This window comes from Onychomys torridus, chromosome 4 (genome assembly GCF_903995425.1).
Source record: "Onychomys torridus chromosome 4, mOncTor1.1, whole genome shotgun sequence".
Taxonomy (NCBI): Eukaryota; Metazoa; Chordata; class Mammalia; order Rodentia; family Cricetidae; genus Onychomys; species Onychomys torridus.
The window spans coordinates 107,272,070-107,297,227 of record NC_050446.1 but is presented as its reverse complement, the minus strand read 5'-3'; the positions used below and the strand labels follow the sequence as shown (position 1 = coordinate 107,297,227).

The 25,158-nt window shown below is 42.4% G+C and overlaps 1 protein-coding gene across 1 annotated transcript; it reads right to left on the bottom strand.

The window, feature by feature from the left end:
• Positions 1-813: 813 nt before the first annotated feature.
• Positions 814-21,990, bottom strand: Crls1 (cardiolipin synthase 1). Its single transcript, XM_036184403.1, has 7 exons — positions 21,412-21,990; positions 19,158-19,295; positions 13,528-13,657; positions 7,076-7,161; positions 6,170-6,238; positions 3,986-4,077; positions 814-1,739 (listed from the first exon to the last, which is right to left on the bottom strand). Exons 1-7 carry the CDS (start codon positions 21,715-21,717, stop codon positions 1,652-1,654), a joined length of 909 nt encoding a protein of 302 aa, XP_036040296.1. The 5' UTR covers positions 21,718-21,990; the 3' UTR covers positions 814-1,651.
• Between the last annotated feature and the right edge of the window lie 3,168 nt (positions 21,991-25,158).

Genomic DNA, 25,158 nt, shown 5'->3' with positions numbered 1-25,158 from the left:
CACACCCCCTAGATCTCTCCCAAATGGTAATACTCAAATATCTGAGATTTCGGGATATTCTCATTCAAACTACCACAGTGGATACGCTGGTGCTTGGGAATGTGAGAAGCCGGGACCAGCAACAGAGGGTTACACCAATGCAAAATGCAAGGAAGCTTGAGTTATCTCTAACTTCTGTTTTAACACAGCTCAACAAACTGACTGGAGAGTGTCATCTGAATCTTAGATGGTCTTTTAATAAAAAACCCAGAGCCAGATATCAAGGTGAAAGCTGGAAGATCAGAGAAGCAGAACAGCAGTCACTAGTTCTTACCTCTTTGAAATCCTCAGCCTAAAGAGTGAGTTCCTGTTTCTTCACACCTTATATACTTTTCTTTGCCCTGCCGTATTAATTCCTGGGGTTAAAGGTATGTGAGCTCCCCAAGCAAAGGTATGAGATCTCAAGTGCTGGGATTAAAGTGTGTGCAACCACTGCCTGACCTCTATGTCTCTGATCCTCAGGCAAGTTTATTAGCGTACACAATACATCCCTACAGGAGAGTCTTACTGTATGGTTCCACATTACACTTAGGTTAAAGCTAAGCAGAAAGGCCACCAAAGGCCTCCAGTATGTGGAGGAACCCCAGCCTCCTGAACCTAGCTGCACCCCACTGCCCTAAACAGGTCTTGAAAGTCAGATGGTCCTGAACCAGTTATGTTCACCATGTAAGGGGGAAGTGCTGCATCTAAGTGTATTTCACAGATGGGGAAACTATGCAGCTGCCCAAAGACAAACCATGGAACAACCAAGTGGAAGGAAGGCACGTTTTTTTCCCAGATCTTTTATTCCTTTATTGAGTTAACAATAGAAGACTCCCCAAAGCTTTAAAATAAAAAAAAAAAAAAGACTCTGAAAAATATAAAGTTTTATACTATTTACATGACATATGAGTACAGGTTGCAATATCATACAAACATCACATTAGAAATAGTGGGGAGGCATGACGTAATTCTCAGCCTTTTAGATGCAAAGCCTATTGTGTGTTCTCCTATTCTGACTCCCGTGTTACCTGTTTTCCTAATACATAAACTATTTGGTACCTGAGAGGCCGGAAGACTACTGATAACTTCAATACTGTCTTTTTTTTTTTTTTCCCAAAACTTATGGCATTTTAAGGCTCTTTACACCTTTACCCTACCCTGCAGCTAAGTTTATTCTCACCTTTTCAAATGGTCAAGTATTCACCACATGAGATGTTAATGTGTATATAGATTTAAAATTCAAACATAAAAATGCATAGCCACAATGTGTAGGGTATATATCTAATCTCAGGAAATCCCTCCTGCTTTCCTATTTCAATGCTATCAACTATGTTTTTAAAAAATATTTAAAAAAAGACAAAAACTAGAATAATTCATCTCACAAATTAATCAAAAACCTAAGATTAAAAATTCTACATTATAGTTTTATTTGTATTTAAAAATACACTGGAAATTCTGTGTAGGCCCATGATAGAGCTTATTTTTGATGTACATTCCTTCGGTTTGAGACATGGTTTGCCTGACAAGTCCTTCACAAGCTGAACACCAAGATGGGGAAAGTCCTGTAGCTTTCGCTGGTGCTGCTGCCGATGACGCAAGTGGCTTCCTTGCTGCTGGAGCTGGATGCCTCTCATTTGCCCTTTATCACCTGAACAGTTTTCCGACCATAGTGATAATAACTGTATGCCGACGCAGCTGTAGTGAAGGCTGTACAACACCTTGGAGAGAAATGGGACTTGGCTGTCAAATCTAAAACACTAACAGCAGAAACCATAAAGTGCACACATCAAAGACGGACTAAGAAAACAGAACTGTGTGACAGAATTGTCTAACTACAGAAATCTAAATCCATGACTTCCTTTAAGACTTCATTTGAATTGGTGATGCCAAATGAAAGTCATCTAATTATCACGGCCTACAGAGTACCAGTGCTAGCAACTGTTTTTCTGACCACCACTCTATGTTCTCATTTTTCTCCACAAAACCAAATTCGTACAGAAATGGAGACAACTGTAAAAAGACTAGAAAAAAATGGCACAGATCTATAGAGCTCCTACTTAGACTGCTTGGGACAGATCTAAAGTCATGCACTACCTTGAAGCAAAACCAGGAGAATCCGATTATATATGGATGCAGTTTGAAAGAAAGAAAACTTCCATTGAAGAACCAAAACACAAAGGTAAAACAAAACAAATCTTCATTTTATGCAAGAAAATAAAGTTCAAACTATCATTTTAAAAGTCTTTAATATAATTCACTTTGATTTACCAACCACATTTGTTCAGACTGCTAAAAGCATGTTTTAATTATAATTAAAAGTTTACCAAAATATAAATCAACATGGCAGCCTATTTGGAATGCTTGAAAGTTTGATTTTGACACATTTTAAGACATTTACAAATGAGTAATTTGTATCAAGCTTTCTCATAGGACTTTATTTAGACCACCAGCCCACAAATAATGACAAAGTGACTTATTATTAATTATGAAAGCTTGACCTTAGCTTAGGCTTGATCTCCAACTAGTTCTTATAACTTAAATTAACCCATTTCTATTAATCTACATTCTGCCACGTACGTGACTCTTTACCTCTCCTCCATTCTGTATGTCCAGCTCCCTCCATGTCAAGCTGGTGAATTCTCCCTCTTTTTCCAGAGTTCCTATCTTCTCAGAAGTCCCGCCTATCCTCTCCTAGCTATTGGCCATTCGGCTCTTTATTAAACCAATAACAATGACACATCTTTACAGTGTACAAAAAGATTACCCCACAACAGTAATTAGCTAAAGATTCAAAGTGCTTTCACTGCCCGTCCCACTAGCCTGGATCCTCAAAATCACTGTCCAGAATGTCTGCTGAGGCCCCGTTCACCTGTAGTGATGGCTCAAATGCTACTTCCTGCCGGTAGTTATCCCTCTTATTACTTTTTCTTCCTCTAAAACTCTTTACATACTGGCAATACTTCTCATTCCTCCAAGTTGCGACTGCTAACTTCTATGTTCCATGCCTGAGAGTAAGGTTAAGAATGAAGTGCACACTGGCCAGTTGTGTTAATCACCCTCTACTATAAAAAGAAGCTTCTCTGGTGAGGACGGGGAGATACACTAACATATGGGTATAAAAATAGGAACCTAGAGGCAACTCATTACTATCTCTATTTAGCAGAATGATAGTATTAAGTCCTCTCCTAGGGTCTATGACTTAGCCAGCCACTGGTCTGGGGGTCCTGTTAATGAAAGCAGGCTTTAGTTCCATCTTAGGGAGTAAGTTTTAAATCCAATCAGAAAGTGATTGGTTATTCCCATAACTATTTGGGCCACTACCACAAACACTTGCTATTGTAGCTTTCAGGGTTCAAAGCTAGGCAAAACTGTTGCTTCTGTGAGACTGTTACGTGTCCAGCGGCAAATAGAAGAGCTACATCACACTCCCTACCACCATGGCTCAGGGATTATCATGCAAAAAGCAGGGGAAAATTCTAAGAGCCAGAGGTAGTGGGCATTTATAACAAAATAATATTTACTGGACATGATGGTAACACTACACACATGAACTTACAGTGGCTATGACTGTATGCATGCATAAGACCAGCGCAAGCCAGCTAAAATCTCTGCATGAATACGGTTGGGACTCATGAAGTTCTACCCCTTTTTGAGAGGCTATTGGCAACTAATGGCTGTTGGGGGAAGGAGAATTGGTTTTCTTCAGAGATACAGCTCCTTAGGGGTTACCTGTGCTCTAGTACACACAAGCAGCACTAAGTGGACTTGTGAGTATTTCCAAAGAAAAAAGACAGCAGACGAAATCAGGAGAAGTAGTAGAAGAATAGAAAGGAAGGGAACAGGGGTGGTCAGAGCTTTGTCTACCTAATGTTCATTAAACACTTCAAGAACAAAGTCATTCTAGGACTGTCACAACAAAAAGCCACTGCACTGATATCTCAGAATAAGTCTAAATATAGCTTACCACAGTATCTGAAGATAAATGCTGTCAGCATAATTGAAAACTGGAGCTGCCAAAGAAGCTGCCACCAAAATCAACTGGACTGCTGTATTTACCTTAAAAATAAAGGCATTATGAATGAACAGTGCCAAATGGGTTCTGTTTTAAGCTTTTGAGACAAAGGTATACTCGTTGTGACACACTCTAAGCATTCTGGATTGAACAGCATTATCCATGCCAAAGTTGGCCATTCCCAGGTGAGAATACCTAACAGGTCAGAGTCACCAACTGACCTATCTGCCTACACAGCTTTATTTACGAGGGTAGTGGCAACCACCAGAAAGTATAACATCTTGCATCCCACAGCCAGCAATTCAATGATGCTATAAAATTTGTTGCCTTTGTTCCTAGCTATCCATTCAGACAGCTCTGTAAACATGAAATAATGAAGTGGCTTCTCCCTGGGTGAGAGGATCACAGCAAGCCCCAGAGCCAAACCCAGAACCCAGACTTCTAAGGCCACTTTACTTGCTGCCTGCCACACCCTGTGAAGTCAGAAAAACCAAACTGCATTCACTGCCATAAAATCCTCTGGGAAATAAGCACTACCTATCCTCGACAGCACAAAACAGAACCAGAACCAGTCTAAGATGACATTCTATCAAACAATCTGGGGATGATGCAGTTAAGGAAGGTGACACACCTTGATCCTATTATTCATTGTGCAGTCAAATGACAGCGATCACAGTGTGATTTTTAAAATAAATAACACATTCCATCTGAGAAACTTCCTATAACAATAAGCGTTTATTGGTGCATTTGTCCCAGCACTCCAAGTGATTTTCTATGAAGTGCTATATTCAGATTGTTGCCCTTCACACAAATAGTCACATGAAGCTAACAGCTCCCTGTATGTTGTAATAGTCTGTGCCTGTACAAAGACAATGGTCCCTCTGTCCCAAAGTATCTAATCTGTTACATCTGTCACAAGAAATAGAATGGAAGGATGACTTAAGAAGTTATCAAGGCATTAATATCTTTTTCTGTGCAAAGGGTGATGTACATTTATGATCCTGAAAAAGACTTAACAAAACACATTGACAATTTAGAGTGAACTGTTTATTCCCTTTTCATCTAACACTTAAGAATAGACGGGTTGGGGCTAGAGAAATAGCTCAGCAGGATACAGAGACAGGAGATCCCTAGAGCTAAGGCAAGCTCCAGGTTCAGCCGAGAGCTGCCTCAATCATTAACTGTAGAGAGTGAGAGGAAGATGACCTACGCCAGCCTACACACACACACACACACACACACACACACACACACACTCACACACACACACACACACACACACACACACACTCACACACATACACACACACTCACACACACACTCACACACATACACACACACACTCACACACACACACACACACACACACACACACACTCACACACACACTCACACACACACACACACACACACACACACACACTCACACACACACTCACACACATACACACACACTCACACACACACACACACACACACACACTCACACACACACACTCACACACACACACACACACACACACACACACACACACACACTCACACACACACACATACTACACATAGGCACCTGCAATTAAAATGAATGGATGAATGAACGAACGAACAAATGAAAAGGCCTTAGATACGATGTTCTGACTGCAGGAAGACAGGAAAAGCACGAGACTCTTCACTGAAATCTTGCATCTCAAGAAGCACTTACATCTCACTTTTTATCTGCCCTATGATCTCATTCAAGGTTTAATTCTTAGCCCATCAACAAAGACAAACTGCATACACTACAGATCTAAAACAATTTAGATGACAGAAGAATTAACTTGAAATTGTCTGCCTGACCACTCTTCTAGCCCTTCGCATCAATGCATTTAAATTCGTCTCATTCAAGTTGGTTAAGATGACTAGCAACCAAAAGTGCCTGTAACCAAGCCTGACAACCTGAGTTCAATTCACAAGACCCACAAGATGGAAAGAGAGAACTGACCCCCACAAGATGCCTCTACCTTCCACACTCGTGCGTGTACACACTCATACATAAATGTTAAGAATGCTTTTGTTCTAAGCTGCCCCTAACTGAGACTTTCATATTCATTCCATTCTAGTAAAAGTTCTTTGGAAGGCTGCTGTGAGTCTCTTACCTTGCTGATGAATGTGGGTTTTAACCTAGCAGTAGCATAGCAAGGATTGAAGTACTTAGCTAGTGTTCGCTGCCAAAAGAAAATAAAAAGTTCCAATTTATTGTTCAGGTTTCAAACAAAAGTTACCAGTGCTTACCCTATGATGTATAGGCATCTTCCTTATCATGTTAAATACGCACTATTTACATACCTTGCTAATCATTCTAGGCTATTGAAAATAAGACTCTTCAAAATATAGATCTGTCAAGTTCTACAACATTGTGTACAATTACTCTCACAAAGTCTGTTTCATCACATATTTTCCCTAAAGAAACTTACGTTATTCCCTTTTACAGGTTAAAAAACAAAAGAAATAAAATATATCTCTATTTTTTTTTCTGAGAATCAAAAAAGACAATGCTATACTTATATACTCAAATATTTATAGAACCAGGAAACTAGTCGGTTGCAAATCATTCCATTCTTCTATGACTGATTTAAAAAATAACTTCTAAATTATCCATGGTGAGGTTAAATGAAAAATACATAGCTTGGAGCTAGGAAACATCTCTAAGAGTGAGGTGCTTGGGGCCTGGTTAGCTGTCCCAGGTTTCATATACCATCAACTGAAAAGCTGAATTGAATAGAAATTACTTTTTGTTTGTTTTGGTTTTTTGTTTAGTTTTGTTTTGAGATTAGAAATCTGGCATTAGCCCTGTAGACCCCAGACTAGTCTCAACCTCATAGAGATCTACTTGCTTCTGCCTCTGGAATGCTCAGATAGAAAGCATGTGTCACCACGCCCAGGCAGAAATCCAGCTTTTAAAACACACTACTAGTGTGTTCAAATTACTCTCAGAAAGTGAGGTTACATTCAACAGAGCAAATATTTCTAAGTAATGTGAAGGACTGTTTTCTGAAACTTACCGGTGTTGGCAGCGTTCGGTATCTGACATAAAACACTGCAGCGATCAACATTACATCTCTTGAAATTATCATGTAAGTGAGTGGGACTGAAAATCAAATATAAAAACCAGTAATGAGGAGTCTGAAAATTACAAACAGATACTATGACTGCAGAAAAGCCCATTCAGCCTCACACTAATTGATGCTTTCCGTAAGTAAAAACTTTGTGATAAATACTTATTGATGATTCAGGCCCTATACAGTGAAGCCCTGGTCTTTTTATTCCTTCTTGTAATCAGAATGACCTGCAGACTGTGGCTCTGTGACTAATCTGCCTCCAGAATTCTGATCCACTCACCACTTTTGTGTTGTGTGTCTGCCTATAAACTGCAAGTCTGTACATACTAGTGTGAGCTACACTCAACTCAGCCTCTCCACACCCCACTCTTCTCAGCTTTGTCCTGGGAAAATGATATCATGCTCACTGGAATCCAGTGAAAAGTAATGATAAGGAGGTTAAACGGGGGTGTAAGAGAAGTTAAAATATCTTGAAGTCTCAAATTTCCTTGTATCTGAATTTTAGTTTATTTTCTAAAGAGCATTTATACACACAGTTTACATATAGAAATACAAAAATATTTTCACTCTTGTTGTGGTAGTTCCTACCCACATAACTATTATTCTACTCCCTGCCCAGCCTGGCAATCAATTCTTATCATAGGCTGAGTCTCCCTTATCCAATGTGCTTGGACAAGAGATGTTTCAGATTTCAGTTTCTTGGATTTTGGAATATTAGCACATTGCCAGCTGAGCATTACTAATCAACAAACAATCCAAAACCCCATGCTGTTTGTCACTGGGGATACTCAACTCACATTCCACAGGTTTTCCAGCATGGTCCCAGGGCCACAGCCAACAGGAAGATATTTTAGATGGGAGGACAGTGAACTTACTTCACTTTACAGCCTTCCGTACCAGACAAAGTTTAAACCACAATTCTTTACCTTCTACAAAATAAACTTAATGGGAAAAATCCTGAATTTAAATCCTACTTCAGAGATCCTTTTTGTGGTATTTTCAAACAGCTCAAAGGTAATCTGAGGCTGTGCTTAGGGCCCTCTCCAGTTCTGACATTCCACTGGCTCTGCACCCGCAACTATAAATCAAACTGAATCCGCCTTGCTCTCACTCTCCATGACAGTGCTGTTTCAAAGAGAAAATATGTCTAGCAGAGCATGTGACTCTAGTAGCCAGTCTACTATTAACCACATGAACCATATTTTTAGATGCACTTTCTTAATGATTAAACAAATACTTCTACAGTAAGCATTAGCTGATAAATTAATAATAACCATACTTTAAAACGCAGCGAACCTCTGCAAATCAAAATCAGTAACTGTGAAGGAACCTGAGCAGGCATTAGGTCTATGGAATGCAGACTTGGGCAGTGCTCTGGAGTCATGCCAGCACTGGGACCTGGCATGCCTCTGGAGTCATTTTACTGCCTGCAACCACCTGGTAGGCCACTTCCAAATAAAATATACTCTATTTGTCACAAATATACAACTCCAATGTATGTGCTCTTAACAGCATGATTAAAAAAAAAAAAAAAAGAAAAAGAAAAATTAGAAGTGGAGGGGAGATAAGTAAAACAAGACCCAGAAACTTTAACCTCATCTCTCAGTCACTGACAAGAGGACCAGATTTGGGGGGGGGGGGGGGCGCAGGCTGAAGATGTGAACCTTTCAACAAGACTCAAAACTACAGTTACTGAGCTTCCACAGAGAACATCACAACACAGGACTGCAGAATATCCATTCACTGAAGTACATGTTTAGGTTGGAAGACTAAAGTCTCTGAACATGCAGTAAAGCTTTCAATCATTAACAAAAGACACCTACAGGAGCCATACAAACTGACAACTAAAACACATTGTTATTTTGGTTGTAGTAGGGATTGAACACAGGACCTTGTGCGTACTAGAGAAATGTTTTGACCCTGAGCCACACCCCAACCTAAGAAATAGTTATTAGACAGACAGACAGACAAAAAAACTATCAGGAAAATATTGTCTCGGACAATGACAAAAAACAGGAACATAAACACAGAAAATGCCGTGAAGTGATACACGCGTGGAAAGTGCAGTGGCAGGGAAACTTCACAAAAGCTAGAAAGCAATGAGCAGTGTGCCCATCTACAGGCTGTACTATAACCAGGAGCACTGACAAGTACCTAAGGGCAGCTCATCAAATAGAAAGGTACAGTAAATGGAGATAAGCACAAGATTTTGAAGGTTTATACTTCAATTTGGTAATTTCTTACTGATTACATTCTAGAATCATTTTTTGAATTACATTTAAAAGACTTATTTAGTGTGTGAGCATGGGGGTGGGGGTACACATGTGCTGGCACAGGAGGTCAGAGAACTGACTTTTGGGTCTACAAGATTAAACTCAGGTTCCTTCCTCAGCACCTTACTCACAGAGTCATCTCACTGGCCCAGCAGAATGGCATTAATCTACTGGGTTAAATAAAGTATCTCATCAAAATTTTAATCTATTTATTTTTTCATGTAGCTACTAAAAATGTTTCATTACATGTGGCACCTTTTTTATTTCTACTAGAAGAATTGATAAATAAAAAGGGATCAAGGAAAGCCCAGAGAGGGAGAGAAAGAGAAAAAGGGAGATGATGTATTTAATGACGTAAATAATCAGTGAGTCTTTTCAAACCCAGATTTGGTTCATTAGGAGTCACAGAACTGGCAACACGTGACTAATCAAGAGAAAAACAGAAGGAAGTACGACTCAAGCTGAAAATGAGGATGTTACTGTGTACCACATACCTTATGGTACCAACAAAAAGGTGCTATGAAGAAGTCACTTCTTTTTGAGTTGTTTTTTTTTTTGGGGGGGGGTGTCGAGACAGGGTTTCTCTGTGTAGTTTTGGTGCCTGTCCTGGATCTTGCTCTGTAGACCAGGCTGGCCTCGAACTCACAGAGATTTGCCTGCCTCTGTCTCCCAAGTGCTGGTATTAAAGGTGCGCGCATGCGCCACCACCACCACCGCCTAGTGTAACTTCTTTTTTTTCCAGAGCTGAGGACCGAACCCAGGGCCTTGCGCTTGTTAGGCAAGCACTCTACCACTGTGCTAAATCCCCAACCACAAACTTCTTAATAATATAAATAAAATGGATAAGTTCCTAGGAGGAAAAAATCACAACTTGCAAAATGCACAAAAGATAAATTATTAAACTGAATTACCCTAGAACAATTAAAGAAACAATAAAAAACTAATCACCTTCCAAAATTCTCAACAGCTTCAATAGATTCTATCAAACACTCAAGATGAAAAACTGCAATGTTACATGAATATCACTCAAGCACTGAAGAAAAAAGTCAGTGACCTGTTTGATAAGGCAAGTTACAACACTGGCATTGAAAACAGGGACCCAGTGAGAATGGCCATCACCAAGAAAAAAAGGACAGCAGATGCTGATGAGGATGTGGGGAAGAGGAACCCTTATTCACTGATGATGGGGATGCAACCACTACAGGGACCTGTATGGAGCTTCCTCAAGAGATAAAACAGAACTACCATATAACCCAGCTATGCCACCTGAGTACACAGCAGAAGGACTCCAGGAACTGCCTGTTTACTGCTGCACTACTCAAAAGTCAGGAAATTCAAACTGCCTTGATGCTCATAAATGAATGGATGAACAAAAATTTCACACAGTGAAAAGAAAAAGGAAGTCATGACATTTGCAGCAAATGGGTTGGAAATGGTTACGCGGCTAAAAAGTCAGGCTCAAAACTCACATTTTCTCTCATGTAGAACTTAAATTTAGAAATGTACATGTATGAATGTGCATATGTGTGCATGTATGTGAGTACTTATGTTTTTGTAGGTCATAAAGCTGGAAAGAGGATCCTTAAGAATAAGATCTTAAGCGAGGTGGGTGTCAGCAGGTCATGGCATACATGTCTAACAGGAAGCAGAGGGAACTAGAGGATGAAAAGGGTCCCCTGGAGGCAAAGAGGGGAATGACTGAGAACAATGTGTATGACACCTATGTATGAAGATGCCATGATGAAATTCATTACTTTATATTATAACTTGTAAAGTTAATTTAAAAACCAACAAAGATTTTTCAAGAAACAAATTCTAGGCTACAGCTTGGAAATTTAACTCAGCAGTATAATAATGCCTAGAAGTACAAGGCCACTGGTGGGGGCAAAAATCACAAAAAACACTCCCCACAAAAAAAGTATGCCAAGATTCTCATGAATCTGAGTGAGAAATCTTCAACAAAATACTATCAAACCAAGCCCAACAATATCTCCAGAATGTATCCTGGCCAAGCTGGATTTTCACCAGGACTACAGGTTGTTTTAACACTAGAAAAACAATAAGCAACTCACCTCGTAATAGCAGCTTAAAGGGGAAAAATGCTAGACCAGTAATATGCCAACAAAGAGTGCTCCATCAAAATAAACACTTGGAAGAAATTTCCAAGAAAAACTACTACTTAACTTGTTAAGAGGATCTACAAATCCCTACAGGAATCACCCCACAAAGTGGTTGTAAAAGCTTTGTCTGAGCTGGGGTGAGTCAGGCTTGCTCCTGCTCAGCATGAGACAAACAGTACAGTGAGGAAGACAGAGAAATAAAATAGTCATTAACCACAGACCGTGCATACTGGGTCTGGAGATGAGCCAGCAGAATTGAACAGAGTCAGAGAGAGAAAGCTTTATTAGACAGGTTAACATCAGAAAAGAACCAACTGTCACCACATCAATAACAGCAATCATCACATAACGCTTCAACGCTTCCACTGGTAAGAACATTAAGAACTATCAAATACCTGAGAATCTGTAAAAAATTTATTACTGTCTTGGAGAAAATTATAAAACTCGAAAAGACATCAAACAAGGCCTAAACACAGTAGATGCATTTGTGACCAAGACGACTTGTAAAAAAATGTCAAAATTTCCAAAGAGATCTATACATTCCATGTAACCAAATCAATTAAATACCCAACAGATTTTTATTTTCCCTTTGGAAAAAGCTGATTCTAATATTATACACACTGGAAACAGCTAAGAATATCTAATAACTAACAATGTGTTATTACTTATTAATAGCAATAACTAATAACTAATGTGTCTTGAGCATTTAGAAAACCAGCATCAAGCTGGATGAGCATCATGATAATCTACCAGACTCCAACAATGGACACTAATGGACAACAATACAAGACCAGAATGAGACACCACTACACTTCTACCAGACCCCAACAGTGGACCAGCTTCTGTTCTCAAATCCCACTTCTAACTCTTGGGAGAATGAGGCAGAAAAACTACTTGAGAAATACAGCCTAAGCACAAAATGAAGAACCAGAGCGGCATGACAACACATAACGCAAGAGACCATGAAGTTTCAGCGTATTCAGATAATGCATTATATGTGTATGTGATTTGAAACTGAACAATAATGAATAATGTGGGGGCTGGAGAGATAGCTCACTGGTTGTTCTTCCAGAGGTCCTCAGTTCAACCAAATGGTGGCTCACAACCGTCTATAATGGGATCTGATATAATGCTCTCTTCTATCATATAAATAGAGCACTCACATAAATAAATAAATCTTTTTAAAAAATGAATGAAGCAAAATTTACAGAAATCTTCATAGTATCAGAGTTCCCATTATGAATATTAATAAAGATAACCCTGGGGTGCCAGGTGGTGGTGGCGCACGCCTTTAATCCCAGCACTTGGGAGGCAGAGCCAGGCGGATCTCTGTGAGTTCAAGGCCAGCCTGGGCTACCAAGTGAGTTCCAGGAAAGGCACAAAGCTACACAGAGAAACCCTGTCTCAAAAAAAAAAAAAGAGAGTACAAAGATAACCCTGGGGGCTGGAGAGATGGCTCAGCAGTTAAGAGCACCAGATGCTCTTCTAGAAGACCTGAGTTTGATTCCAGGACCCACATTGATGACTCACAACTGTCTCTATTTTCAGTCCCAGAGGACCTGACACACTCTTCTGCCTTCGGTGGGCACCAGGCACCAAGTGGTATACAGACACACATGCAAGCAAAATATACATACCATATACATAAAACAAAAATTGAAAAAAAAAATCAGCGACTTATGAAGATTTTAAATTACTTCCAAATATCTGTGTGCTAAAAACACATAATGAATCACCAAAAAATTCTGGAGAATTATGAATCAGTATTGGACTACTAGCTCAATTAATTTTAAACAAAGTCATAAACTGTTTCTACTAGTGTTATCAAGGACACAAATTCTACAATAAACATTGTGACAAGCAAAATAGTTTATTTGAAATTGAGGAAACAGTTTAAAGTTGAAAATATATTTTGGAAGAAAAACTATTTCTCTCAAGAGAAGGCCTGAGCTCACTACCATTGTTCTTCCCTATTATTCAAAGTACACATGAGTGTTCTTACCTGGAATAAGATCTGCATAGGTCAAGCTAACATATAAGATGCTGATAAGAACTTTATCAGCAAGTGGATCAAGAGCACTTCCCAAAGCTGATTTTTGATTGGCCCAGTTTCGAGCAATAAATCCATCCAACTGAAAATAGAAGTGTTTTTTAAATAAACATCATAATAGGCACAGAGTAGATAATTTGAAGCTTAAGAGACACCAGAAAAACAACTATGCTTTCAGACAATGCCAGCCAAATTTCACTTCTTATCCCCAAACGTTCTTACTCCTTATAGCTTTTAAAACAGTAATTATCTAAAGGATAAATTTCACGTTTATAGCAACGGTCCTTCTCCTCCAAGGGGTCCGACTAACTTTTCACTATTTTTACAACATGCCCATGTGGGATGAACCCAAACATAAATGTAGAAATACAGAGCCCCACAAAACTCACAGAAGGCATGACTGACAGAGCTGGGAGTAGGTGCCTACTGTCTTGAGCCTTAACGGCTGCTATTGCATGGAAGAACTACTTTTTAGTTGTGAGACACTCAGCTTTTACATCCCTATCTACTTTACTGTATTATCTGACTCTTGTGGGTTCTGGTTTTAAATTTATGTGTATGTGCAACTGTAAGCCATGTATCTGTGTGTGTATGTGTGTCTGCAGAGGCCAGAGGAGACCGTCAGATCCGCTGGCACTGGAGTTACAGCAGCTGGGAGCTGTCGGGTGTGGGTCCTGAGATTCAAACTCGGGTCCTCGAGCAGAGTAGGAAGCACTCTTTATAGCTGAGCTGTCTCTCTTTAACTTTAAATTTTATTTTGTTCAGAGAGCTGGATTTGTATTTAGTGAAAAAGGTGCTTGACTAGCTTCTGTGATGCCCTGGGTTTGATGACCTGCATCATATACACACACAAAAGTAGTAAATATATGTCACACACACATTGTTTAGTACCACTATTCAATAATTCAATGTTCTATGAATTACCTATATTTGAAAGAAAAACATAATCCTCTGTACCTACCCTAGTTAAATGCTAATACTTAAATTACTTTTTTTTTTTTTTCCATTTTCCAAGACAGGGTTTCACTATGTAGCCGTGGGTGCCCTGGAACCCACAGAAGTCTGCCTGCCTCTGACTCATGAATGCTGGGATTAAAGGAGTGCACCAACATACCCAGAACATTACTTCTTTAATAACTTATTTTGATTGGAAACAATACTTAAACCTAGATCACACTAGATTGCCAAGCTTTTTACCATAAAAATTGAATCTCTAGCCTAACTCAAGAGGGACAAGAATTGGGTCATCGGGGACACAAAAAGGGTTAAAACCAGGTGCTATGACATGACACAAGGCAGAAATCTCTGCCTTGTTTATCCTAGGCTCCAATGTACAGCACTTATTTTATTTATCTCTATACTTCAACAAATGTTTGATATCTCCACTTTTATTTCTAAGAAAACAATAAAACCAACTTATGTGCAATTAAGCATGGTACCTTTTAAAGATACTAAGTCCTCCATGTTGCAAATATTCCAATAAGTTAACGGAGAAAGACATGCCCAGGAGTGGCTAAGGAGTTGGTCTAGGCCGAGTGCTCAGGGCAGAACACTCACCTGACACGCAGAAGGCCAGAGGATGAATCCTAGCACAACAAAACAAACCCACAGCGACAGCACAGACACAGCAGCCGAACAGACTGCAGTCCCGGCTCTGCATCCCTGCTTGTATGACTTTGAACAAGGCCTTTGACCTGGCTTTCTTTTTTCTGCTTAAAACAGGCAACACCTCCTACCTCAAAGCCTTGGTTGCCAACAGCACAGTATGATTAATTTGTCCAGTCTCTTAGCAAGTCCTCAAAAAAGCAGTTACTAACTACTCCAATCACAACTAGAACAACCAGCTGTCTTCTTCCCTGTCCCCGCCCTGTAATTGTTATTTGTTTGTTTATTTTGAGCAGGTTCTCTTACTCTGCAGCCTGGAACCTACCATGCAGACCTGATTGGTGCAGAAGCTGCAGCTATCAGCCCGCCTTTGGTGCTGGGATTAGAGGTCTGCACCACCATGCCCAGCTATTTCCTTAAGTGGTTAGAGGTGATGCTGAATAACCAAGTGTCTATAATGGGGGTTAAGGCCTTGATGACCCACTTTTGGTAGTTTCTGCTCTTCACTTCCCACTGCGGCCATTATTACTCTCCTGTCTCCACCGTTCCTCTAACCCACCTCGTTCCTTTGCAAACAAGTACAGCTCCTTTCACTGCACTTCATCCCCCACAATACCACTACCATGCACTTCATCCCCCACAATACCACTACCATGCACTTCATCCCCCACAATACCACTACCATGCACTTCACAATACCACTACCATGCACTTCACCCCCACAATACCACTACCATGCACTTCATCCCCACAATACCACTACCATGCACTTCATCCCCCACAATACCACTACCATGCACTTCACCCCCACAATACCACTACCATGCACTTCATCCCCCACAATACCACTACCATGCACTTCATCCCCCACAATACCACTACCATGCACTTCATCCCCCACAATACCACTACCATGCACTTCATCCCCCACAATACCACTACCATGCACTTCATCCCCCACAATACCACTACCATGCACTTCATCCCCCCACAATACCACTACCATGCACTTCATCCCCCACAATACCACTACCATGCACTTCATCCCCCACAATACCACTACCATGCACTTCATCCCCCCACAATACCACTACCATGCACTTCATCCCCCCCCAATACTACCATGCACTTCATCCCCCACAATACCACTACCATGCACTTCATCCCCCACAATACCACTACCATGCACTTCATCCCCCACAATACCACTACCATGCACTTCATCCCCCACAATACCACTACCATGCACTTCATCCCCCACAATACCACTACCATGCACTTCAGGCCCCCAGGCAAGTGGCTAACCACCGCTCCAAAAATATATAAATGGGCTGACGATCTCACGAATTCATGACATGAGCCTTCTGTGGACACCCAAGGCCTAGCTGTATCTAGTGACAGTATTATCTTCTCTTACACCTTTACCCGGACCTGCTTCGTTCCTACTACATGCTCTCATTCTGGCCCATGGCTATGTCTATACTTTCCTAGAAGAAAACAGTAAAGACAACTGGTACTTTCCTATGTTGCACCTAATACACAGCTCAGCTGCACTCATCCTCTGTGTTCCCTACTCAAATCCCATCCTTCATTTTACTACTCAGCTAATGGAAAATATTCCTCAGCACCCCTGTCTTTAAAACAACCCTCCCTTGGCCCTCTTTCTCTATTCTCCAAAGCAAAATCTCCTTAAAAGCAGTGCCAGCCATTACCATCCCTCCTGTCCTTATCAACTTAGGCCAACCATCCTCACACCTCTAGAAAGTTCTCATGCAGACCACCAAAGCGTTCTGCATTTCCAGATCATGTGACCCCACACACAAAAGCAGTACTCAGTCACTTACTCTCTGGACATGCACTACCTAATCTTCCTTTCTCACTACCTTGCCAGGCTTCTATCCTTTACTAATTGTCCACTCTCCCTTTCACTTATTGAACTGACCTCACTTAGATCTGATCAGTCAGCTCCCAATCTGTCCTCTTCTGCTCTACACTGCCTCGTTCAACCTGAAGCAAGAGGTATGAGGAGCTTGGTTGTTTTCCCCTAAACCCTGTCCTGTCTCAAAGGTTCTCCATCCCCCAGTGTTACCACCAAGTATCGGATTTTGAAGATGGGGGTGGTTTCTGGGAAGGGGTGGGGTGGGGTGCCTTGGTGATCCTGCTTTACTCCCATCCAACCTGTCCAGCATATTGACTTATCAATACTTTATTCAGAATATTATCCAAACCCATCCACTTCTAGCTCCAAACTCCAACTCAGTCTAAGCTACATCCTCACCAGCTGCTTGGCTTTCAACTCTTGCTGGCCTAGAGCCTACTTCCCACACAATCAGGTCTTGCCATTCTCCTGCTTAAAACCAGTGAGTGCGGAGGCATCCAAATCTCCATGGAAAAAGTGCACAATATGGTACCAGTTAATTCTGGTTCCCATACACGCCATACTCATTAATGGGGTGTCTCACTCATGAAAGCCATTTCATGTGACAGTTGATCCCCTACCCCACAAATTAACAAATATAAAAGGTGATTCCAATGTCTTGGGGGGCGGGGAAGAAAACAAAAACAAAACTTGACTATCTAAACTATTTCATTATCAGTCTAATTTAGTTCAAGGACAGGTTTTCAGACCACACCAATAATTAATGGAGAGACCTTAGGCTTCAGGGGGATGAAGAGGCACTGCAGAAAGAGGGAGAGATGAGGAGAATGCGGACAGACGGTGACAAAGGAGAACTACCATGTGTGAAGGACAGGCAGGAGCTCATGGGAAAGGCTGTATCTGAGGCATAGTCAGAAACCCGTAAGACAGTGCAAATGCTCCCCTGTCCACCTTCAAGACCTCCAGTTGGTTCTACATTGATCACTAACACCATTACGGTTACTAGGCAAGTCTTGTGGCTATGAACCACAGAAAAGAAGCAAACATTTTTAAAATGCCGTACAATCTTTACTTTTGGGAAATCAGTTTTCTACTCTCATTAAATAATTATTGAGCAAAAATGTTAAAAAAAAAAAGGGGGGGGGGTTGAAGACATAAATGTATCTCCTATCCAGGTGCAAACACATCTCCCAGCTTTCCCTGTGAGAAAATATTGCTTCCATTTCCCCATGCTCAAAAGCCCTGATCTTAGGTTTTTCCTCTGTCCTTCTCCCAACTGTGTTAGTGGGCATGGAATTTTATAAGCCATTTCAAATCCTCTGTGAAAAGGTCATATACGATGGCAGTGGCTAGTCAGCAAAAGCAGTAGAGCCTTCTATCATAAAATTGTTTTCCCAATTCTAACTTGGTATCACATTCCCTAAACTGCCAGTGTGATATCAAAGAACTCCTCTCCTTGTCCATGTGCTGAGGAAGTTGCTGAGGAAATAGGAAAAAGGACGCCCAATTCCCATCTCAAACCAAGGCCTAAACTGCACAGCAGTCCCAGGTGTTCCTGAATGACAGCCTCTAAGCAAACACAGCCTTCGCCAGTTCCCAGGCCACATCCTCCTCCACTTCCCTGCAGACCAGACTATTTCTAGAGTAGACACAAGAGTCCCAGACCGGGGTTGGGGATTTAGCTCAGTGGTAGTGCGCTTGCCCTGCAAGCACAAGGCCCTGAGTTCGGTTCTCAGCTCTGGGGAAAAAAAAAAAGAGTCCCAGACCTTCTCTTTATTCTACCACTACAGCAAGCACTCAGCTCTGGAACATTCCTGTGGGTGTTTCTTTCTTGAAGAAGTTAGAAACAAAGGGTAAAGACTGCCCTCTGCTGGGGTTCTCCACGACCTTTACACTGTAGATCTTTATAATCTTTTCTAGATCTTCTGGATCTTATAAAAGCAGCTCCACATGAACACTAAAGACAAGTCCTAACACAAAGTACTAGATCATTCACGCTAAGGATGTCCTTCCAGGAAAGCTGAGGCTGTGCTCCAGGGGAGTCATAGAAAATGTAGGATTTGGAAGGGAGCAAAAAGCAAACAAATTCATAACTTACCAAATCTGTTAGCCCAGCTAGAGCAAAAACACCTAGTGCAACATTAAAATCTTCTTCAAGGATCAGATAGCCCAACACGGGGGCCAAGCCAATTCTTGTCATTGACAGCATATTTGGGATTGTCCATGGATTTTCATACTGAAAGACAAAGACGGCACAATTGGAATAAAATGCTACAAACTCATACTTTAACATACATGGAAATGGAGAATTCTGTACATCTTTCTAAAGCGGCCAGGAGATGTTGAGACACTTTCTCCTCCTTCAAGTAAAGAACTGGGGGCGTTCACAGCTCCCACTTGGGAGTTTTGATTCCTTGAAACTTCATTTGGGGCCCAGCTGTTAGAAACTGGCACTGACAAAGGGCTCCTTGGCAGCTGCCCTGAAGGACAGTCCTTCTTGGCCAAACAGAAAATTCATGAGAGCACTTCAACTTTCAAACTCTTCAGCCCAGCAAAGCTGAAAACACCAAGATGTCTTTCCCTGGAGCCTGAACGGTTTCTCAGTAGTCCAGACAGCTGATTCCATCTCACTGGACTTTGTCTTCAAAGAACTATTTTAATATCTTTTTAAACCAGTAACTAATTCGCCCTGAACCTTAACCTTTCTAGAAAAAAAAAAAGGAGGCAGGCTGGTGAGCTCAGCAGGTGTGGGTACTTGCTGACAACTCTGACAACCTGAGAGCAGACACTCCACGTGTGTCCACTTGCATGTGTTATAGCAAGTATGCATGCTCACACCAAAGGGAAAAGGGGCAATGTTCATTTCTCAAGATATCTTAAAATCTCATGAGCCACCTAGCTCCTAAGAAAAGGTATTTATTTTATAAATAAGAACCCAACAGAAAGCATACCAATGTAGGGGTAATGGGGTGAGAGAATACTGTCACTGAAAATTGTAGAACTTCAAATTCTACTACACCAAATTAGAAGGAACACAGGCCTCTCCTCTGGAATATTCTGTTCACAGGAGGACCACATTGTAAAGTTGTATGAAAACAGGCTCATTTACACGCTGGTTCAAAAGATTAGAACGTTTCTGAAACTTAGAAAAAGTGTCAGGCTGGTGAACCAGATCGGGGACGCTGTCCTGACCTTTGTGCATGTAAGTGGGACAAGCCTGTTGACCACACTGTGGTTCAAAGTCTGTCAAACACGGATCCAATACCACAGCAACTCACAAAGGCAGGGAAGGGGGAAAGGTAGACCGTGGTTGAGCAGACGCGATACAAAGCAAAAGCCAGGAATGAAGAACTTCCGAGTTAGTCTGACGTGCCCACGGAGGCAAGGCTAAATCGAGAGCTGCAAGCACCATCACGTGGCAAACACACAATTACAACTGGACAGTAAGTGACCGGGCCAGTGAAGGGGCCGGAGCCCTACACAAAAGTTCACTCATATCTAGTTATTACATCTGTAAAAGTCAACACTGGGAACTTAATCTCAGATTACCCAACCAGATAACCTGTGGCATACTCGGCCAACTGTGCTGGGAAGGGCTTCAGCCAGGTTGAGGGCAACTTCAAAGCATCCAGCGTTCAAGCTCCAACAGGCTTTAAAGCTATTCCTGAAGTTGAGACCCCCGCCGGGGTGTGGCCACCTCAGCCCATGCTGTGTAACTGAGGAAAGCAGAGCAGTACAGGGGCCTCTGAAGACCTAACAATTGAAGATGTAATAATTGCATGAGCTTTGCCAACATGACATCAAAAGCCACACTCATGCTCTGGCGTCTCCTGCCTGGGAAGTCATTTCAGCAGGTAAGGTGGACAAATACCTCCTTCTGTTACCTCCAGAGTAGTCTTAAGTTTCTATAATACAAAGTTGAAAGATCTTTTCATTACAACCGAAGCTAAATAACTGTCCTCCGTGGTACTGTATACGATGACCAAAGGCCAAAGGATGATGAACCAAATCTGCACAAGCGAACAGACGGGCCGCTCTTCAGATGCCTCCGAACTTACCTATACACTGAAGATTCACTTCGAAAAATTAAAAACAGAGTTCTAGCTAGACGAGAGACAGCTATTTTTACCAATGCAACGTGCAGACACACCTTCCAGCAACGGGTGTGGACAGAAGGCGATTAGAGTGGATTCTAATTTGGCCAGAGACGGTACCCGGCTGGGGCCCCCCCGAGCTTCACGGCGACCGAACGCCCCGCCTGCCCGTAACTTCCCAGAACACCGGCTGAGTGTCGCGACAGAGCGCCGAGCCCGTCACCTGCGTCCCGGCACTCCGCCGACCCTCGTACGTACCGGGCTGGCGGCGCTCGCCGGGACCCACCGGGCGCCCGGGGCCTGCGCGGTAGCGCCTCCTCCGGCCGCGGATTCCGGGGCCGCCTTCCCCGCGCCCGAGCAGTGGTTCCGCGGGCCGGCGCCGGGCAGCCGCAAGGCGAACGCGGCCGGGCGCAGCCGCCAGCGCTCGGCCAGGCAGCCCAGGCAGCAGGCCGCGGGCGGAAGCAGGGCCCTGCGGGAGCCGCCCCTGCCGAGCCGCGCCCCCGGCGGCCGGCCGGCCACGCGAAGGGGCCCCCACGCGCCGCGCGCCACGCGCCAAGCCAGCATGGCCTTGCGGCCGCCGCGGACTCCGAACGTCGAGAGCTCAGCACCCGGCCGCCAGCTTCTCCACGGATGTCCGGCAGCGCCGAGGCCGCAAGGATGTCTCCATACTAATTTCCAAACTCCGGCACGTCTCACTTATACGGGTGGCCCGGAACCGTCAAGGAAGGCCGCTTTCACGACACTTTCACGACACCCAGCAGCTCGGCTCTCCAGCGCCCCCAGGAGGCAGCGGCAAACGTGTGTGGCGAAGGCCGGCGGGCTCCTGCGCGGTGCAGTTCGTCCGCCCGCAGGCTAAGCAGAATGACAGGGAGGGAAGACCAGGAGCGAGTGCCACGTGGCCACAGGAAGCCAGTCATCTCAGACTCCCTCCCGAAACCAACCGTCTGCTGCCAAGTGGCTCGCAGGTGTACGTGTCACTCTATGACCACTGGAGGAGTTTTAAGTATTAGTGTTGGAATGAAAGTATTAAGTACCCACCCTGTTTTTTGAGCACTAACTGCATTATGAATAGGTCCAAAGAAGCAATGAAAAATGTCAATACCAATCACTCTTTACTTGGAAAAAGTGTTTACTGTATAAGCTATTGTGCATTTAATCCTATCAACAACTCTTAACAGGTTTCCTTATTGCCTTTACTTTTATAGGTATGGAAATCGGTGCACAGAAGAAATTGTATTTTTTATAAGGTTTTTAAAATTTTATTATTTATATTTTATGTACATTGGTGTTTTGCCTGCATGTATGTCTGCACATACATGTCAGATCCCCTGGAACTGGAGTTATAGGAAGTTTGAGCTGCCATGTGGGTGCTGGGAATTGAACCCGAGTCCTCTGGAAAAGCAGTCAGTGCTATTAACACTGAACCATCTTTCCAGCCTGCAGAAACTTGTTTATTCTTAAGAAATCCAAACTAGGAACAAATCAGTTCACTGTTCTAACAATGAACCTGTTGCTTTAAGTTGCACATTACTGGTACATTGCTTTCTAACCTTACAAACATGTGCCTACCTTTTGTTACTGTGTTGGGCTTGAACCCAGGGCCTTCCTTGGCAAGGGCAGTACCAGTGGAAGGGCACCACGTCCTGTCAGACCGGCAACGGACTGTGCAGTCCTTCCACTACTCTCCCTCAGTCCAGTCTGTGAAAGCATGTAAGGTTGTTCTTAAGGCTCAAATTAAATTTGACGACTATAGACCTGAGCGTTTTATCAGGATCACTTTGGGGGGGTGTGGGGGGGGGGGGGCAGGATCTCTTTGTGTGGCCCTGACTGGCCTGGAACTTGCTTTGTAGAACAGGTTGGGCTTGCACTCAGAGATCTGCCTGACTCTGGGATTAAAGTGCTGGGTTTAACGGCATGTACTACCATGCCCAGCTATCTTTCATTTCTTGTACACCCATTGGAACACTGCCATTAAGAGAAATATCTAGGGACCACAGAAATGGCTCAGTGGTTAAGAGCACCGGCTGCTCTTCAGAAGACTTAGGTTAGATTCCTAGCACCCACATGGTGGTTCTCAACCTAACTCTAGTTCCAGGACATGATTTCCTCTTTGTCCTCCGTGGGAACCAGGCACACATGGTGCAGACATATATTCAAGCAAAACATTAAGAAAATATTTTAAAATCCATTAAAAGGAAAATCTAAAAGTATTATTTGAACAATGTTGATTTTATTTTTAAACTACCACTAGAACCATCCATCTGTTTGTTAGAACTTTGGGTAAGACTGGTGAGAAGTGGGCAGAATGTAGAAAAAGCAAGCAGAGATCAGAGCCTCTGCAGTGAGGCACTGATAGGTGGCTAGCAGATCAAACACCTGGAGGGTTTGGAATTATTTCTTTGGAGTTACAAAAGCTTCCTGGCCAGAAGATGTAAACAGCCTTAGCTATTTGTTTATTTATTCAGTTTTTCCAGACAGGGTTTCTTTGTGTGGCCCAGGCAGTCCTGGAACTCACTACATAAACCAGGCTGGCCTCAAACTCAAGACACCCACCTGCCTCTGCCTCCTAAGTGCTGGGATTAAAGGTGTGCACCACAACCACCTGACTTTTAGATGTTAGTTTGGTCCTGTGACAACAGCTACCAAATAAACAAATACAGAATATAAGAAAACATTCAGCAGCTTCTCATAATTAGGCTTACAACCCTTATTTAATAGTCTTCACCTTAGCTATATTGGTCTGATAGGCCCATCTTCTTTAATGCATTTCATCTTTCTCTTTCATGAAAAGCTACTATGCATTGACTTTTCTGAAACAGACTTTTAGGTCTATTAACAGATTATCAGCTCTTCTTGCCCTTGAACACTCTAGGCTGGGCAAGGTGTGGTGCATGCCTTTAATCCCAGCACTTGGGAGGCTTAGGCAGGCAGCTCTCTGAGTTCCGGGACAGGCCGGTTTACAGAGCAAGTTCCAGGACAGCCAGGGCTGTTACACACAGAAATCCTGTCTTGAAAAACAAACAAATAAAGCAGCAACTGATGAGATGGCTCAACTTATGAAGGTGTCTGCAACTAAATCTGATCAACTGACTTCGATTCTCAGGACTACACAAGAACACTGTGGCCACCCACCGACGTTTTCCCCCAATAAACAGAGAGAAAAAAATCCTTTAAAGGCAGACATCACCATATTGAGCTGCAAATACAAGTCAGTGTCCCTAGGTCCAATTCACTACCTTATTATATTTATACTAACAGCTACCATTTGCTTCCTTCATGTCAGGCTTTAATATTTTTATTACCCCACATTTCATTTCCATTTTGGATGTACTATTGGTTAAATGTCCATTGTAAAATATGAATATTTGTTTTATTTTGGCTACTCAATATACACTGCCATTTTTGTGTATGTATGTAGGTGTTAAGGGGTGGGAGAAGAAGTTGATGCTGAGTGACCTCACCTTACTTTTTTGAGACTGGGTGTATTTATGAACTGGAGCTCCCTAGTTCAGGCTGGCTAGTTAGCTTCAGGGTTTTGCCTCTGTCCTACACCCCACACCCCCCGTCAGGGTTACAAATCCTCTTGGCTTCACAAGAGGATCGGCTCTCAAGCTTGCATGTCAAGCTTCACCAACTAAGTCATTTCTCCAAGCTGATTCTTGGTTATGTTCTGTTGCTATGGGATATTCCTTTACACTGTGTGAAGATATGTAACTGTGATTAGTTTCATAAAAAAGCTGAACAGCCAATAGCAAGGCAGGATATTCAGGGCAGAGAGAACACTGGGAAGAAGGCGGCAAAGTCATGAGGAGATGTAGAGCAAGCAGGATGGGTACTACAGAGATGAGGTAATAAAGCCAGGAGGCAGAAAGTAATATAAGAGAAATGGGTTAAAGTTATAAGAGCTAGTTAGAAACAAGACTAAACTATTGGTCAAGCTTTTATAATTAATAAGAAGTCTCCATGTCATTTATTTGGGGGCTGGCTGGCAGGACAGAAAAATCC